Source organism: Eutrigla gurnardus (assembly GCF_963514095.1).
Source record: "Eutrigla gurnardus genome assembly, chromosome: 14".
In the NCBI taxonomy this organism is placed as follows: Eukaryota; Metazoa; Chordata; class Actinopteri; order Perciformes; family Triglidae; genus Eutrigla; species Eutrigla gurnardus.
Genome location: NC_139937.1, coordinates 24,141,715 through 24,161,120, shown reverse-complemented (window position 1 = coordinate 24,161,120; position 19,406 = coordinate 24,141,715). Strand labels below are relative to the sequence as shown.

At 41.4% G+C, this 19,406-nt stretch overlaps 2 protein-coding genes across 3 annotated transcripts in view; one reads left to right on the top strand and one right to left on the bottom strand.

Moving 5' to 3' along the window:
* LOC311025017 (NACHT, LRR and PYD domains-containing protein 1b allele 2-like) overlaps nucleotides 1-12,118 on the top strand; it is a 32,815-nt gene extending 20,697 nt beyond the window's left edge. The window contains exons 1-9 of one of the 2 annotated variants that reach the window (XM_084027684.1): nucleotides 6,272-6,398; nucleotides 6,500-6,570; nucleotides 6,684-6,898; nucleotides 8,871-9,121; nucleotides 9,219-9,347; nucleotides 9,652-9,787; nucleotides 9,917-9,946; nucleotides 10,087-10,134; nucleotides 11,579-12,118. In XM_084027684.1, the coding sequence (XP_083883810.1) occupies nucleotides 6,342-6,398; nucleotides 6,500-6,570; nucleotides 6,684-6,898; nucleotides 8,871-9,121; nucleotides 9,219-9,347; nucleotides 9,652-9,787; nucleotides 9,917-9,946; nucleotides 10,087-10,134; nucleotides 11,579-11,844 (1,203 nt within the window). In that variant the 5' untranslated portion in view covers nucleotides 6,272-6,341 and the 3' untranslated portion in view covers nucleotides 11,845-12,118. Of the gene's footprint in view, nucleotides 1-6,271; nucleotides 6,399-6,496; nucleotides 6,571-6,683; nucleotides 6,899-8,870; nucleotides 9,122-9,218; nucleotides 9,348-9,651; nucleotides 9,788-9,916; nucleotides 9,947-10,086; nucleotides 10,135-11,578 lie in introns of those variants that run through there. The other variant, XM_084027683.1, reaches the window with a different exon arrangement.
* The window catches only part of LOC311025030 (uncharacterized protein), a 375,179-nt gene that overhangs the window by 31,997 nt on the left and 323,776 nt on the right, over nucleotides 1-19,406 (bottom strand). The window lies entirely within an intron of this gene.

The window sequence follows — 19,406 nt, the reverse complement described above, 5'->3', positions numbered from 1 at the left end:
ATGAATCTGTTATTGATTTTAAGGATGTCATAAAGAAGAAGAATATAATGTTATTTTCTAATTATTTATTTATATTGTTTTGTTCAAAAGCAACCAAGTATTTTAAAGTCTGATTTGGAATCGGTCAGTAATTTTCTCTTTTCTTCCTCCTCAGAGAAATATCAGCTCAAGGATGTGAGTATCAGATGCACGTCACACAGCTTTCAGGTTTCAGGTTAGGATTGCTGTGGTTTGAATTCACAAGAAGGGTTGATCACAGATCACATAAGCACTATAATAATAACTAGAAAATTCCCCCGTGGGAAATTTTGAAAGGGCCACGGGGGCTACTGCCGGAGTGTATACAATACGATGAGATTCTTTGAGATTTCAAACGAGACGGAGTTGTTTTCGAGGCAAATACAGAGACTGCTTGCTGAAAAACTGTCCCTGAAAGGAACGTGCATCAGCAGTTTTGCATGAATTTTCCTCTAAAATGGCTCCGTCTCGTAACGTTACATTATTATCACATAGCGTGTGCAGGTCAAAACTTGTCCACAAAAGCGTTTTGGAGTTGTTGGATTGTGTATTTGATGAGTTTGATACATGTCACCGAGCTCAGCTGTCACTCAAGTACTCAGTACTACCGAGTACTACTGAGACTCAAGTACTGAGAACTACTAGGTACTATACTGGCAAACAGTTGAGTGCGAAGCATGTCACCGAGCTCACTCAAGTACTCTGTACTACCGAGTACTATTGAGACTTGAGTACTGAGAATTACTAAGTACTATGTATTGCTTGAAAAACTACAACTCCCAATGACTGCTCCTGTCGGCCAATCAGAGCGCACCTGCTGTCATTTCTGAGTGAGACAGAGAGAAATAGACAGACTTGTGTCTCCATTTTAAAGTTTAAATGGAGTTTCTAGGTGATGGAATGACTGAGCAGAAGATGTTTGACAAAAACAAAAATTGCCAAAATCTTCGCACCGTTAACGCCACAAGACTCTGCTGAAGACACTGATCACTTTTATTTTTTCCCAGTGTCAGAAATGTGGACGCTAGGGCGAGTTAGAAATGTGTGAGTTTCAGCGTTTCTTTGAAAATCCTTTTCTCGATTTGCATTGGATTGAATGGGGAGAAAAACAGATGTGGCCGCGCTTAGAGGTTGCTAGTTCAAATTCTGTAAATCTCACAGCACATTGTGAGAGACAAGACAAGTTTGTCTACAAAATTGGAAAATATCATGTGTTTAGAGTGAAAATCGTGGCCGGGAGGAGTTTGGAAAGGAAAAAAATCTGAAGTATTTCGAGGAGCCCTCACATTCTAAGCGATGATGTCACCCACTCTAACACAGAATGTTCCGCTCAATACACACCCATTATAATCTCTCCCAAAACGATCATGGTCATTGAACAGTTATTGATCAAAGAATATATGACCTATTGAAACGTGGATTGACACACCAATACACAAGACTTGTGTCTACAAGTTTAAATAGAGTTTCTAGGTGAAAGTATGCCTGAGCAGCAGACGTTTGAAAAGCTACAATGACTGCTCCTTTTCGTCCGTCCCATTCATTTCAATGGGAAATTTTCTGTGGTTTTTCGCGACTTACGTCTAACAAAAGCAATAGCACGCCGATCCCGATCGAACCGCACGTTTTGATATATAATTTGTCCTACAACTCTTAAAGCTCTAGGACTAGTAGCCCATCGAAATTCGTCCGGAAGATGAAAAATAAAAACTAGGAAAAAATCCACAGGCCCCGAGCACTGGTCCCCTCAGCTATTTCATAGCTGTAGGGGCCAGTGCTTGGTGCGATTGCCCTGTGGCCCTAATAATAATAATAATAATAATAATAACTAGAAAATTCCCCCGCTGGAAATTTTGAAAGGGCCACGGGGGCTTATGCCGGAGTGTATATACATTGCGATGAGATTCTTCGAGATTTCAAACCAGACGGAGTTGTTCTGAGACGTTTGACTGAAAAAACTACATTTCCGACTACTAAATGTAGTTTTTAGTACAATCCTGTCCACCAATCAGAGCGAACCACTCGTGTCTCCATTTTAAAGTTTAAATGGAGTTTCTAGGTGAAAGTATGCCCGAGGAGAAGACGTTTGACTGAAAAAACTACATTTCCCACTACTAAATGTAGTTTTTAGTACAATCCTGTCCACCAATCAGAGCGCACCACTCGTGTCTCCATTTTAAAGTTTAAATGGAGTTTCTAGGTGAAAGTATGCCCGAGGAGAAGACGTTTGACTGAAAAAACTACATTTCCAATTACTAAATGTAGTTTTTAGTACATTCCTGTCCACCAATCAGGGCACACCACTCGTGTCTCCATTTTAAAGTTTAAACTGAGTTTCTAGGTGAAAGTATGCCCGAGCAGAAGAAGTTTGACTGAAAAAACTACATTTCTCATTACTAAATGTAGTTTTTAGTACATTCCTGTCCACAAATCAGAGCACACAGCTCGTGTCTCCATTTTAAAGTTTAAATGGAGTTTCTAGGTGAAAGTATGCCCGAGCAGAAGAAGTTTGACTGAAAAAACTACATTTCCCATTACTAAATGTAGTTTTTAGTACATTTGTGTCCACCAATCAGAGCACACCACTCGTGTCTCCATTTTAAAGTCTAAACGGAGTTTCTAGGTGAAAGTATGCCCGAGCAGAAGACGTTTGACTGAAAAAACTACATTTCCCATTACTAAATGTAGTTTTTAGTACATTCCTGTCCACCAATCAGAGCACACCACTCGTGTCTCCATTTTAAAGTTTAAATGGAGTTTCTAGGTGAAAGTATGCCCGAGCAGAAGACGTTTGACTGAAAAAACTACATTTCCCACTACTATATGTAGTTTTTAGTCCCACTGACTGCTCCTTCCTGTCCACCAATCAGAGCACACCACTCGTGTCTCCGTTTTAAAGTTTAAATGGAGTTTCTAGGTGAAAGTATGCCCGAGCAGAAGACGTTTGACTGAAAAAACTACATTTCCCACTACTTTAGTACATTCCTGTTTAGTACATTCCTGTCCACAAATCAGAGTACTCGATAGTACTCGGTAGTACTCTGTAGTACTGAGAAATACTAGGTCCTATGTATTGTCAAACAGTTGAGTGTTTTCGCACTCAACTGTTTGCCAGTACATGTCACCGAGGTCAGCTGTCACTCAAGTACTACCGAGTACTACCGAGTGCTACCAAGTACTACCGAGTACTACCAGTACTACTGAAACTAAAGTACTGAGAACTACTAGGTACTATGTATTGTCAAACAGTTGAGTGGTTCGCACTCAACTGTTTGCCAGTACATGTCACCAAGGTCAGCTGTCACTCAAGTACTACCGAGTACTACCGAGTACTACCGAGTACTATCGAGTACTACTGAGACTCAAGTACTCAGAACAACTAGGTACTATGTATTGTCAAATAGTACTGTTTGCCATTACATGTCACCGAGTTCAGCTGTCACTCAAGTACTACCAAGAACTACCGAGTACTACCGAGTACTACCGAGTACTACCGAGTACTATCGAGTACTACTGAGACTCAAGTACTCAGAACTACTAGGTACTATGTATTGTGGTCGCCATGGTCGCCATGGTCGCCAGTACATGTCACCGAGGTCAGCTGTCACTCAAGTACTACAGAGTACTACCAAGTACTACTGAGTACTACCGAATGCTACCAAGACTCAAGTACTGACAAGTACTAGGTACTATGTATTGTTTGAAAAACTACAACTCTGCCAATCAGAGCGCACCTGCTATCACTTCTGAGTGAGACAGAGACAGATAGTCTCCATTTTGAAGTTTAAATGTAGTTTCTAGGTGAAAGTATGGCTGAGTTGACGATGGACTACATCTCCTACAGACTCCTCTTTCCTGTCCACTAATCAGAGCACACCTGCTGTGAGTTATGAAGATCAGAGCCCCACAGTGCTGTCACCATGGCAACGGCCCTCTCTGCGTGTGTGTAACTGTTTTGGAGCGTCTCTCTGCCTCTCACTATCGCTCCATTCCGGCTTTGCGGGCGCTCCGAACAAAAGCTTGCCACGCTCACACCGAAACTCCCATCGCCAAGATTTTCGCACCGTTAGCGCCACAAGACTCTGCTGAAGACACTGATGACGTTTATTTTTTCCTAGTGTCAGAAATGTGGACGCTAGGGCGAGTTAGAAATGCTGCTCGTTTCAGGTTTCTTTGAAAATCTGCTTCTCAATTAACATTGAAGCGGATGAGGAAAAAAATGGACTTGGCCGCGCTTAGAGGTTGCTAGTTCAAATTCTGTAAATCTCACAGAGTTTTTGAGCACATTGTGAGAGACAGGACAAGTTTGTCTACAAAATTGGAAAATATCACGTCTGTAGATTGAAGACTGTGGCCGGGAGGAGTTTGGAAAGGAAAAAAATCTGAGAAGCCCTCACACTCTAAGCGATGATGTCATCCACTCTAGCCCAGAAGGTTCCGCGCAATACACACCCATTATAAACTCATGATTTCTCCCAAAACGATCATGGTCGTTGAACAGTGATTGGTCAAAAACTATATGACCTATTGAAACGTGGATTGACACACCAGGACACAAGACTTGTGTCTACGTTTTAAAGTTTAAATGGAGTTTCTAGGTGAAAGTATGCCTGAGTAGCAGGCGTTTGAAAAACTACAATGACTGCTCCTTTTTTTCGCTCGTCCCATTCATTTCAATGGGAAAATTTCGCCCCGAGCACTGGTCCCTTCAGCTTATAGCTGTAGGGGCCAGTGCTCGGTGCGATTGCCCCGTGGCCCTAATAATAATAAAAACTAGGAAAAAATCCTATGAATAGCAATAGTGCTCGGGGCGAAGTCCCCGTGGCCCTAATAACTAGATAATTTCCTCTGGGGACATTTTGAAAGGGCCACAGGGGCTACTGCCGGAGTGTGTACATTATGATGAGATTCTTCAGAGATTTCAAAAGAGACAGAGTTATTTTTGAGGCAAATACAGAGACTGCTTGCTGAAAAACTGTCACTGAAGGGAACGCGCATCAGCAGTTTTGCATGAATTTACCTCTAAAACGGCTCCGTCTCGTAATGTTACATTATTATCACATAGCGTGGTGAATGTGAAGGTCACAACGTGTGATAATTTCTCCAAAAATGATCATGGTCATTGAACAGTGATTGATCAAAAACTATATGACCTATTGAAACATGGATTAATACACCAATAAACAAGACTTGTGTCTACTGTTTAAAGTTCAAACGGAGTTTCAAGGTGAAAGTATGCCTGAGCAGAAGACGTTTGAAAAACTACAATGATTGCTCTTTTTTTTCGGTCCGTCCCATTCACTTCAATGCAGAATTTTGCGCAGTTTCGTATTCTGTTGATAAAAGTAATAGTGCACCGATCCCGATCAAACCACATGTTTTGATATATAATTTGTAACGAATCGAAATTTGTCCGGAAGATGAAAGATAATAATAAGTAGGATATTTCGGTGCGCTTGCCCTGTGGCCCTAATAATAATAATAATAATAATAATAACCAGTTTATAAAAGGAAACAAATCATCACAACTTTAAATGCTTACTCGGAAGCAAAAGAATTAGCCTCTTATCACTACAGAGGATATATCATGTAAATGCCCTCTGATTGTGTTTAATCCCTTCAGGAAGTGCCATCAGTCCAGTTGAAGGTTTTGGAAACGCTGGAAAATTTCAACTACGATGAGCTTGAGAAATTCAAGCATGTCTTTCAGGTCAGTAAAATGGAGAAAGGCCTCCCAAGAATCTCCAGACAGAGAATGGAGCTGGCAGGCAAAGCCGAAATAGTGGAGCTGATGATGGAGACCTACGGCCAACAGGCTTTGGAGGTGACCAGGGAGGTTTTAACGCAGATGAACAGGAGTGATCTGGTGCAGAGGTTGTTGGACGTTAGGTCAGGATCCAAAGGCACGTTTTTTTTTTTGTTTATTACACTTTAATGCCTTTTTTTTCTTAAATCAAATTGCATGTGGACGGTCAAACAGCCATTTGAATTTGTGGTTTGAATAACGTCCGTTGAAGCACATGCTTCGATTAGATCAGATCAGTCAGTGTTTCAGCCATGCAAGGGGCTCCATGGTAACGTCGGTGTTTGTCCTTCGGTGTGACAGACACACTGGACCATTATTGGATGCATCACAATTACATTTTTTCCAGAGATCTTTGATGATCCCTGGACATTTCCCTCAAGTACCAGTGAACTCTTGCATGGAGTGCCAAGAAATGTTTTGTTTGTTGCTAATTATTCACTTGAAATATTTCAAGTTAAATACCAAATTAATCACATGACCTTATATATCAAAATAACAATTTGAAACAAATTCAGACATGTCTTCACAAGGGCCTCTGGGACGCATGGAGCCTGATGGTGGTGGAAGCGTTATGGTAATCCTCACATCAGTTCATCACTTTCATTTGTTCATTTATGTGATGTTGCAAATAGTCCCATCTCCACTTATTTCCAAACATCTGGTCCTCTGCAGCAGGACTGCAACGACTGGACTAAAGTTGAACCTGACGTGAACAGTGCAGATGCAGATGAGGCTCCGACGTACAGGTGAAAAAAGAATAAGGTCCTAAATCCTGCATCACAGCAAACTGGAACTATATTCTAGGGATATATGCTCATCTTTTTTATTTCATTTGTTATTTTTCCATGGCTTGCTGTAGTTTACAGTCTCACGCGGGAAACTTTGAATGCAGCGTCTCTGGCTTGCGCTGGGTCTGCAAGGAAAAGGTCAGCTTAAAGTATCAGTTCTGCTCTTGGGAAGGACATATGGAGAGGATGGAGTGGATGCAATACATGCCTGCAAGTCCCCTAATGGACATCACAGTCATCGCCGGGAAGCTATTTGAAGTACAGCTGCCACACTGGATCTGCATAGGTAAGTGGACCGAACGTGTGCTTTTAAAGGTCCCATATTATGAAAAACAGGTTTTCTCTGGTCTCTACACCTATAAACTGGTCCTCCCTGAGCCCGTCACCTCCCAGGATGAGGAAAACAAGCAATTCCTGCATGGTCTCTGCAGCCCACCCACTGGTAAAACGGCGCACCTACAGGCTGTTCAGATTCAGCTCTTGTTGTTACGTAACGAAAGGAGTCATTTGCATGCAGTGTTAATTTCGTTAACAAAAACTATGACGAAATATGTTCGTCAAAAGTATTTTTTCTATGACTAAGACGAGACGATGACGAGCTAAAAATAGATCCTTGATGATAAAAACTATGACGAGATGTCTGCTTCGTTTTCGTTAACGAGACGGGACGGGACTAAAATGTTTATGGTGTGTTCTACGGACATTAAAAAAAACATGCGTTTTTTTCCTCTTAAACTAGAGAAACGGGCCTAAACAACGAAACCCTGCGTGCCCATGTGAGCGATTTATTTCTGACAACAAAACGAATGCGTAAAGTTGTAAAGATGTGACTAGATGTCTCCTCGTCTCCGTGGCGCATTTCTCCGTTTTGTTATGTATATCGATCAGTATTTTCATCCGCCATCTTGCTCGTGACGTATAGAGTCACGTCTATGCATCGGACGCTCGTATTGGCTCCCGTAGCGGCTTTTACAGCCAATCGGAAAGCCTGATTTACGTTTGGCCGTGAGTCGTTGTGTTTGCCCAAACGGGAGACGAGTTCAGAGCAGAGCAAATGACGGTCAAAGAGTTATTGAAGTGATAGAGAAAGTTAAATACATAAATGGCACAGAAGAAGTACACTATATACACACATATTTAGGGCAGGGAGTGGAAAGGACCATTCCTGGCAACAAAACCGCCCATGGACACTACTCAAAATAATATCCATATTTCATAGACAGAAGCAGCTAGAAGCTTGATGGAATGGAATTGTCCTGTTGTAATAGCTACACATGCAGCCCATAGAAAAAGAATGAGACAACAAATTCAACATAGGCCAAGTTATGGACCGGCAGCTTAAAGCAGATGCATGGGGGCGGCAGTGCTAAAATGGGACTAAAAGTAATGACTAAAAGTTGACCAAAATGTTTTTACTTTTCGTCGACTAAAACTAGACTAAAACTATGCGGGTAAACAATGACTAAAATGTGACTAAAACTAATAAGCATTTTCTAAGACTAAGACTAAATCTAAAATAGCTGCCAAAATTAACACTGTTTGCATGGCCCAAAAGCACGGTGAGCACGGACGGAGAGCGCAGCCCGTGATCCGGCTGGTGCTCCGTGAATCAATCCCGGTGCGGGTGAAGCTGGAGACAATCCTCCCTGTCTCACGCTCTCTGGTGCGTCTTCGCTGCTGCCTCCGGTCGGACAGAACTCTGGGGCGCGTGTCAGACAGACCGCCGTGCACGACGGTCCGCATCTGGCCTCTTGCTTTTCATTTTTAATGACAGTGTGCCGGATACGGTCCGTGTCAGCTTCTATGTGTGTGCTAACCACTTCACATCGGGCTGCTTCAGTAACGAGGGTCAGTACAAAGCTGGCTTTGCCTCGACACTGGCCCTCGTAAAAGGATCTGTCTCAACCATACAGGACCAACAACTTCACCTGAACCACATAGGCAAGCCATAGAGATACATCCACCGTAAACATTGGAGCATGCTACTGCTCGCAGCATCATCTCCGTCTCTCTCCAAAAGAGGTGCAGGCACAGAACCAGCCTGTTCTCAGCAGAGCTCATTTGAGCAACTTTTAGACAGCTGAAACTCAGGACCACAGATGGGTTTGGGGCAATGCATATCAAATACAGTGTTGTTGGACCTCTGACAGCTGTGTGGAATTGATGAAAAACAGTATAATATGGGATCCTTAAATTCCAGACAGCATGAGTACAACAGCTGATGCAATCCTTATGTTATGTGCTCTTATGTTGTGCAGACGACAACCCTGAAATATGGGACAAGTTTGCAGTCCTGCACATAGAGGACTCTGGAGATGTCGTGGAGAAAGCGTCCGAGGTCACATCGCACCACGTCAAACTGTCCGAACCAGTTTTCTCTCCGAGAGCGATCCTGATGAAAGTTGGCTTTCCAGTGAAGATACTGTGTGATGTTTTAATATACAAGATCAACACAGCATTCCTCACACTCCATGTTTATCTGATCCCACGTGATCCTGGTCTAAAAGAGGTTATTTCATATCTTACTGTCACTAATGCCACAAATCACGTGATGAAAACGCTGTCCGTGCTGCGTTTTCATGTGTCTCGTGTTTTTGTCCCAACAGCAACTGGACAAGAGGAAATTATCCTACGGACACAAAATCATCCCAAAGCCGCCGCCACAGGAGTCCCTGAAAATGCAAGATCGTTTCATCCTCACAGCAGATTTCCACGGTGCAGAAGTTAAACCTAAAGTATGTTTGACTGAAATAAGATTATTTCAGTGCTTCAAAACTAAAATCAACCTTTTTATTTAAATATCTATGAACAATGTGAGCGTTATGTTGTTATGAATATTTAAATAACACATTTAAATATCTGAAATCATGACATTTTACCAATATTTGGCAGTTGTATTCATCATTTTTTTTTTTTACCCTTTCTGTTCTATGTCTTTGATTTTGATGAGAAAACGAAAAAAACTTACTAATCGCTGTTGCAAACTCCGGATGCTGAAAGTCTAACTTCCTTTTCCCATATTTTATTTTTTTTCCTAAGGACATACAGCTCATATATAACAGCAGTATCCCAAGTTTCTTCGAAGTGTTCATAAGAAATCCAGACGCAGACTTTGCACTCAAGCTCAAACACAGTAAAGAGCTTCAAACAGTATGGAACCATATGATTCGAAAAGGTCAGGTTTAAATAATATCACCGGAATTCATCTGCACAGCCTATTAAACACTTTTAACTGTCACTCAAATATGTATCATGAGTGAAGCCAAAATATGTCTCTTTTCTTTTCCTCCTTTTTCTTTTTCAGGAGAATACCAAAACACCGGTCACATACAAGGTAAGACACGGCTCAACGGTCTGACCGAAGAGTCGGTTTGGTCCAGGAGTGGGTTGATAAAACAGCAGCATATTAAATATTCATAAACAGTGTTTTAGTCAGAGTGTTATCAGGATGTAACCGTGCTTCCTATATGACAGTTGCAGACATCGCTGGACTGACGTCCTCCACACCTGCTTCCGGTGACCGTGAGTTGTTTTTAACACGAGACATTATATTAATATTTGAAATATTGGAACCAACATTTGTATGTTTATTAAGCATTGAGGACAAGGTGTTTCTATGTGTAATATTATGTTTGTATATTATGTGTTTTCATAATAATAAAAATAATATATTATTACAATTTAATTATAACATTTATATAAATATTGATAGTAATAATAATTACAGATTTAGCTTAACGTGTTGTATTGAGTTGTCGTATTGCATATTGAACAAACCCCTTAAAAAAATAATCAATTGTGCAAGAGAGAGAAATGTCTCTTAAAAGACAAATAAATAAAATTAAATAAAATTTGCATTCATATATATATATATATATATATTAGCACAATAGAGTGCCTTAGCTAAGATTAGCTAACATGAGCCATAGCTATAGTTACATATATAAATATATTAGCACAATAGCTAACGCCTTAGCTAAGATTAGCTAACATGAGCCATAGCGATAGTTACATATATATTAGCACAATAGCTAACGCCTTAGCTAACATGAGCCAAAAAAATAATCAATGTATTGTACACAGATGCACACTGTTGGAAAAAAACTGATAACCGGTATTATTTACAAGTCCAGCAGCAACAAAACCAAGTCACCATCCGTCTTGCATTTTGTAGCCTCCTTCAGCTCTCGAGTGTGAGCCGGTCCGATATTCACTCTCGTACAAGCTCTTTATTTGTCATGCTCCCGTTTTCTTTCCTTCGCCTCATCGGACATTATACTCCTCCTTTTCTTTGCAGGCTCTGCCATGACACCAATTTGAAAACTAGCTAGCTGCAAAGTATCTTCTACACACCTGCCGGGTGTTCACCCACTAATCTCCAGGCAGAGTCTCCACCTACTGGCTTTTGTAACGCTTGCCGTAAAGCAGGTCAAATTTGTATTCTCATTAGAACTACAAAAACACTACCCGACGAGGCAAGTTACATTGTGCGGTTACAGCCAATAGAGGGCTGCAGAGCGAATGCTGAAGTCCCGTTCACCCGGTTTTGAGGTGATGAACCCCTGAAACTATTTTGGAAACATTATTTTAAGGCACTAAATACTCTTTAGTGTTGCTTTAAAAGGCTTTTCGGCAGAAATCTGGTGCAGCCCAGGCCCTCGGGTTCCAACTGCATTTGGTGTTAGTAGTAGTATAGTAGAAGTATAGTATATAGTATCTATCTTCTCATCTTACTCTTGGCATGAAAGTGTGTCTCCCAAAAATGTCGTATCGTAGAAACTTTAGATGCAAGAGCTTTACAGAATTTGGAGAACACGTAACTTTGTTGCTGTAAACTGAACCCTTATTCTTTCAGATGTAGTTTAATGCCAGAGTTAGAAATCCACTATTTGATCATCAAAATGAACCTTTTCCTCTGAAGAAAATGTACAAAGTTGTAATCAGGCATTCCTCCTTCTTTCCTCAGGGGCTCAGTTTGTGGATAAACATAGACTCCAGCTGATCGAAAGAGTGAAAAACATTGGACCCATTTTTGATAAGCTCCTCGACAAAGGCATCATCCAACAAGAGATGTACGATGAAATCTTGGCTAGCCGCACTGATCAGGGGAAGATGAGGAAGCTCTACTCCGGTCCCCTGACTGCTGCCGGACCTGACGGCAAAGACGTCTTCTACGCAATCCTCGAGGAAAGGGAGACATATCTCATTGCTGACCTCAAGAAGAAGAAGTGAAATTCATCATCAGACCAAAAATACATTCTACCTGAACAGTTTTTATATAATCAAAGTGGGGGAGATATTCATTTTAATGCTACGCTAAATGTTTAAACGGAGCCGTTTCCTCTTAAATCCAATGAGATTTATACTTATGTGGTCCAGCCCCGATCAATCAATGAATTATCAGACAATCATGTAAGAAACGAACAAGTTATCATCAGACATGTTTTTATCCAACAAATGACAAATGGAATGAAAGTCTAGTTTAAGTAAATGAAAACATAACATAAGCTTCATTGAAACCAAATGTGTTTTTTTCACAAAATTTCATATATTATGAAACAAATTTCACAAATGTTTTTATATTTTTAAATTTATACATTTATAATAAAACCTTGATGAGTGAAGTCAAAATATGTCTATTTTCTTTTCCTCCTTTTTCATTTTCACAAGAAAACACCGGTCACATACAAGGTAAGACCTGTCTGTCTCTACATGTCTCCCTGTGATAGACTTGTTACCTATCTGTCTCTACATGTCTCACTGTGATAGACTGGTTACCTGTCTGTCTCTACATGTCTCACTCTGATAGACTGGTTACCTGTCTGTCTCTACACGTCTCCCTGTGATAGACAGGTTACCTGTCTGTCTCTACATGTCTCCCTGTGATAGACTGGTTACCTGTCTGTCTCTACATGTCTCCGTGTGATAGACTGGTTATCTGTCTGTCTCTACATGTCTCCCTGTGATTGACTGGTTACCTGTCTGTCTCTACATGTCGGCCCTGTGATAGACTGGTTACCTGTCTGTCTCTACATGTCGGCCCTGTGATAGACTGGTTACCTGTCTGTCTCTACATGTCTCCCTGTGATAGACTGGTTACCTGTTACCACCCCCGACCCTGAATACAGGATAAGCGGTGGACAATGGGTAGATGGGTAGATTTCTTAAATGTTATAGAAAGTGATGTCACCAGGTAGGCTGTTGACCTGAATCCAATTCTTTTTCTTTCCCTCTAGCCTCAGGCGATCACTTCGTGGATAAACACCAGTGTGATCTGATCGACAGAGTGAACAACTTTGAACCAATCTTGGATCATCTCCTGAGAGAAGTTGTAATCCAGCAAGAATTTTACGACAGAATGTCTGCCATTCCAACCACCCGGGAGAAGATGGGAAAACTCTACGGAGGTCCCCTGAATGCAGCCGGATGCGACGGAAAAGACATCTTCTTCAAAATCCTTGAGGAGAAAGAGCCGTTTGTTGTTGCCAGTCTCAAGAAGAAGAACTCATGAATACTGTGTTGAATTCACCTGTTTTCAGCATCGCAAAGCAAATGTCAGGCCAGACCCCCTACAACGGTTTAGTTTGTCACCTTTTCCAGCCTCATGAGTTTGCAGGTATGGGTATAGTAGTGTATCTGCTGCTGAGGTAGGAGTATCATATAATATATCAGTATTATTGCACTGTCACTGTCTCAACGTGTCATATAAAGCTTTTGCTAATGTAAATATCCACAAGCAAGAAATTAGCTCAAATTGTTAACACAACCTTGAATGTTGATATCAGCACAGGAACCACAGGGAGCCTTCACATGCACATCCTGGGGCAATAAAAGCCTACACACAGGTCCAGCAACAGGTATCGTTTACTGGTAGGAACCATGAGGAATTCCTAGTTTTACACCGTCAAGCTGATTAAAGTTACTAAAACATTGCATCTATGTTTGTTGTTGTGAGTTTGTCTCTTTTTGTTGGGTGAACCAGGGTCTAATGCAGGACTATAACGCCAAAATGGAGTATCCCATCCATAGTCATGGCAGGCCTATGTTCTGTTACCAACTGGTATGGAGTGTTTCTTCTTCTTTGAGGTTTATTGCTGGTTAGCAACAATAAATTCGCCCATCAGCGCCACCAACTGGTATGGAGTGTTTCTTCTTCTTCGTCTCTGTAGCTGTGTGTACCATTACCGCCCTCTGGCGGCCGTCCAGCATAGCAACACTGACACCTCCCGGTCTGCACGTCACAGCCAAGTAAACGGAGAAGAAGGCTCGAAGGGGAAGACACACTTCAAACACTTTTCCACTTTTCATGAGAGCAACAGAGTGCTGTCAACACAGCGATCAATGATTTGCCGCAATCATAAAAAGTGGACGGACTCTGACAGCTGAAGTTACGAGCTGTTTAAAAAAAGGTTTGTAAAACGACATTTACGTTTCTTCTTTTTGTTCTTTTCTTACTTTCACTTCCGTATTTTGAACTTCTTGTCGGATTTTAACGTTAAAACGGTGTGAGAACGCTTTCCTGATGACATCACCGTTGTTACTAATGATGCATTAACTAAACTGAGATGTTTTCACCAAACCGTTTGACAGTTTGACAGTTCGGTAAAGTTGGAGATATTCAGAGAGTCGAACTTCCGGGATCAATAAATCAGAAGTGAAACGTTTTTCAAAAACCAATGATGGCTTTGACCGTAATATCATAGGCTACGAGCTACAAGCACCAAAACCCCGATTTATTATACAAAAATAAACCGTCTGATAAACCTAGCTGAACGAAGAACATTGATCTCTATGCGCAGCCGGGCGAGTGCGCAGGGACCGTCTGCAAATTGCAAGACTGCAAACAAAAATCAATAACTCCACTGTTATACAGTACAGAGACTCCAAAATCACTACACACATCAAGGGGCTCCTTATGGTCATACTACAACAGCTATTTTGAAAATATATGCCTTTTTATCATTTTGGTGGTATGGTATTAATCATTAATATATTCCTATATTAATCAATAACTCCACTGTTACACAAGAAAAGATATTCATGATTAATACCAATGAAAGAATGACCATAACGAGACCCTTGATTGTGTGTAGTGATTTTGGAGTCTCTGTACTTGTTAATCAAAAACAAGTTTTTTTGTTGAGGTTGAGGTTGACCAATGGTGCAACTTGATCAGTCAGTTACTTTCTTACTTACTTACTGAGCCACAGAGCCACGGTCCAGCCAATAATCTTAATCTAATATAATCTAATAATCTTAAATACTGTGTCAGGCTGAATTAGTACAACATTGTAGTTTTAAAAACAACCACCCACTGCTTTGGACCTTTACGGAGCATCACAAGCTCGTTATGTGCCATGCACTCCTGGAAGTTTTAATTTTGGCTGTGCCTCTATAATCAGACACATTCCTATATTGGTATTTTTTTAATGGTTTAATTTTGTTTCTGCGTTGCCATATAACTGAGCCTTAATGTGTTTACCTGTTCAAATGATTGCTTTTCTTGGTGTTCTGATTGTTATAGTAAGACAGCATTCTGTGAATGATGTAAGTGTTCATGAGACAACAGAGGTCTGCATGAAGCCTGTGAACAAGAAGTGTTCATATTCCCTCATTCTATTTTACAGCTACTTGATCCTCAGTGGCAGCGACTGATAGAAAAACAATGGCCGAAGGTAGGAGCGCCGGTATTCTCTCACACAGCTGTTACTCAAAAAAGCAAGAACATGCAACATGTTGTACAAATGTAGTGACAAATACATATATTTGATAAATAATATGATGATATTATGATATAAGATATATAATGGAGTGTGTGGAAGAAAAACTGTCCAGGTCCAATTCTGTGGCTGGTTCAAATGAGGTTTAATCACTGACAGTGGAGAAAAGAAATTCACAGTGTATCCATGAAGATCCATTCTCCTGAATGGCCTGGCGAAGGTGGATTTATACAGAACATTCGGGAGAACAAAAGGGAAGGTGTCATGAGTGGATTTGCATTGAATCAACCCATGTCTCTCTGCAGAGGAAGAGACATCTGTGGATGTCTACAAGGTGTGACTGTTCTCGGGACAGCTAGACAATGTCACTACAGGGGTCACCCTTCGGGCCTTGATCAATGTATGTGAGACAAATGTTACGGAGACAGTTGAGGAAGAGGGAAAGATCAAAGAGTCTTTTCATCAAGACTAACAAGTCAACCACAATCAAATAGGGGCAGCAGGACATTTGATGTTCCGAGAGAAAGGAACATTATATGAGATACAAATAAGAATTGTAAGGTAACACATTTTCTTCTACAAGTGTAAGAGATGGGTTAAGCTAAAAACAACGCCAACTGAAAATAGACACGCAGTGTTTACATGTAGGCCTACTCACTAGTGCATGATTGTGTCTGAAAGTAGTTCATAGTAGGCTACATAACGCAGTATTCACTCATGAAATTTCACGACAGTCTACCGTTTTTAGGATTTCTTTAGCCTTTTTGAAGAAATAAAGCTATATATTTGATTTACAGCCACAAATTTAGGATAACATCAGTCTTATCCTTGAAGGTCTTGTTCACTTAAAACAAAAAAAATCTGTTTTGAAGCCAGGAAGATGTATTCGAATACATTAAATGCAGCAAGAGCATTTGAGAAGTCTGGACCTATGTAAGTCTATTTGTGTGTGTGTGCGTGTGTGTGTGTGTGTGTGTGTGTGTGTGTGTGTGTGTGTGTGTGTGTGTGTGTGTTGAAAACAGGAGTAGACATAATCAATTTTAATTTTCCATGAATTTGTTGCAGCTACGGGACCCTCGACAGGAGTTCCTGGTGTTGATACCGAGGGGGAAGATGAATATGGAGGTAATATGACGTCTTCACACAAAATGCCTTTCAGGCTGTCTGTGATCAGTCGCTGATCAGATTGTCTGGAAACCCAGAATCTGAATAGTATTTGTACTTCGTTACTTCCCACCTCTGATTAAGGACCTCATGATTTATGAATTTTCAACTGAGTTACAGACGTCTCTGTCCGAATGTAAACCTAGAGGACAAATTAAGTGCAGCAAGGGCATTTGAGAGCTCTGTGTGTGTGTGTGTGTGTGTGTGTGTGTGTGTGTGTGTGTGTGTGTGTGTGTGTGTGTGTGTGTGTGTGTGTGTGTGTGTGTGTGTGTGTGTGTGTAAGTAGTATAAACACTAGACTGATCCATCATTGTGTAATTTTAATTTTCCAAAAATGTGTTTCTAGTTGTGGGATCCTCGACTGGAGTTCTTGCTGGTGGTTTCAAGAAGCATATTAGACAGATAAGAGGTAATATGACGTCTTCACACCAAATGCCTTTCAGGCTGTCTGTGATCAGTCGCTGATCAGATTGTCTGGAAACCCAGAATCTGAATAGTATTTGTACTTCGTTACTTCCCACCTCTGATTAAGGACCTCATGATTCATGAATTTTAAACTGAGTTACAGACGTCTCTGTCCGAATGTAAACCTATAGGACAAATTAAGTGCAGCAAGGGCATTTGAGAGCTCTGTGCCTGTGTGTGTGTGTGTGTGTGTGTGTGTGTGTGTGTGTGTGTGTGTGTGTGTGTGTGTGTGTGTGTGTGTGTGTGTGTGCGTGTGTATGTAAGTAGTATAAGTAGTTTTCTGAGTCTCTGCCATTTCTTTAAAAAGAATCAACAAAAGCACATATCAGTGTCAATCTCTGGTGCAATCATCTTACATTCATATCACCTACATTATGGTTAACTTTGCAAGGGGGAAAGGCTTCCACATCAACAACACAGTCTTGATGCATTGCTTGCTGACATATTATGAAACAGATATAATCAGATCACTAAAATACTTTTGTTTTGTCAACACATTTTAATCATTTCCGAAAACAATAAACCTGAAAATAGCCATCGAAATAAAATGCTTGATTTGTAAGTTAAGACTGCCATCAACAAAGTATAAAAACATTCTCTCAGAGTTAAAGCTCTCCTTCAGTCAGCTCATATATGGCTGTGAGACGTGTGTGTGCTTGTGCGCGCGTCATCGATTGGGACACGGGGTGCAGTCGAATAGTCCAAAAATAAGGTCCTAACTCCTATTCCTAACTCCTATTCTTTGACCTCTGGGGAAAAAGTCACGGGGTTAAGGAAAGGCGATAGGAGAACTCAAAAGGACTTAGGAAAAATCGACCGCGGTGCTCAGAGAATCCGACCAGAGCTGCGTTTCAATAACGGTTTGAGTTGCCCTCGCTCACTCGCCCTCAGCCCTTGCTATGACGTCACACGGAGGCCACTTGGAGGGCGGAGGGAAAGTGGGCGGAGGGGGAGTGAAAGAGGTAAATGGAACACACCTGCCCTCGTTCACTAACAGCCCAGACCATCATGGATCAACCACACGTTGTTGGAGTAGCGCTATACTGCCTATTCCAAATTACACAAAATATGCAGAGACTCATTTCATTGAGACGAAGACGTATTCTGTGCTTGATGGCAATACGTCGGCTTATATACTTACACTTGTAAACGGTGGGCTCTGCCATAACTCTGCAACAGACAGTCTAATTGCAGAATTTAAGAAAATGAATTAAATTTAATTCATTTTCTACTTTCTTCTTTCTTCTTCTTCCTTGGTGGTGAATAGACAGCAGACAATGGTGTTTGAGGTTCATTATCGCCACCGCATGGACATATTTTTCGTGCACCACTGCAATGCATTGTGGTTGATATACAGCTCTGAAGTGACCATCGTTGTTCACTCGATCACTCAGCCCTGAAGGGTCGATCTCACGGAGTTCACTTCAGCTGTTCAGGGAAATGGAACAGCCCTTAAGATGGCGGCGGGGATTCCCCCGAGGGCAAGTGCTTAGGGCAATTGAGCGAGGGTGACTCAAAAGCTGCGTTTCAATAACAGTTTGAGTGGCTGTATATCACCCACAATGCATTGCAGTGGTGCACGAAAAATATGTCCATGCGGTGGCGATAATGAACCTCAAACACCATTGTCTGCTGTCTATTCACCACCAAGGAAGAAGAAGAAAGAAGAAAGTAGAAAATGAATTACATTTAAATAATTTTCTTAAATTGTGCAATTAGACTGTCTGTTGCAGAGTTATGGCAGAGCCCACCGTTTACAAGTGTAAGTATATAAGCCGACGTATTGCCATCAAGCACAGAATACGTCTTCGTCTCAATGAAATGAGTCTCCGCATATTTTGTGTAATTTGGAATAGGCAGTATAGCGCTACTCCAACAACGTGTGGTTGATCCATGATTGTCTGGGCTGGTAGTGAACGAGGGCAGGTGTGTTCCATTTAGATCTTTCACTCCTCCTCCGCCCACTTTCCCTCCGCCCTCCAAGTGGCCTCCGTGTGACGTCATAGCAAGGGCTGAGGGCAAGTGAGCGAGGGCGACTCAAACTGTTATTGAAACGCAGCCCATGCTCTCACTACTACTGCGGGGGAGGGGAATGTCCGGGCTCTGTCAGCGTTACCAAGCAACAGGCAGCTGCCTGCCACGCCTGACTGTAAATGCCGGGAAAAACGATCGGCCAAAACAGCAGTCCGCATCGGCCGATACCTATACGTTCAAAAAACGTAAAAATCGGCAGATAGTATCGGCCGGCCGATAAATCGGTCGATCCCTAGTATAAACACTAGACTGATCCATCATTGTGCAATTTTAATTTTCCAAAAATGTGTTTTTAGTTGTGGGATCCTCGACTGGAGTTCATGCTGGTGGTTTCAAGAAGCATAGTAGACGGAGGAGAGGTAATATAACGTCTTTTCACCAAATGCCTTTCAGTTTGTCTGTGATCAGTCG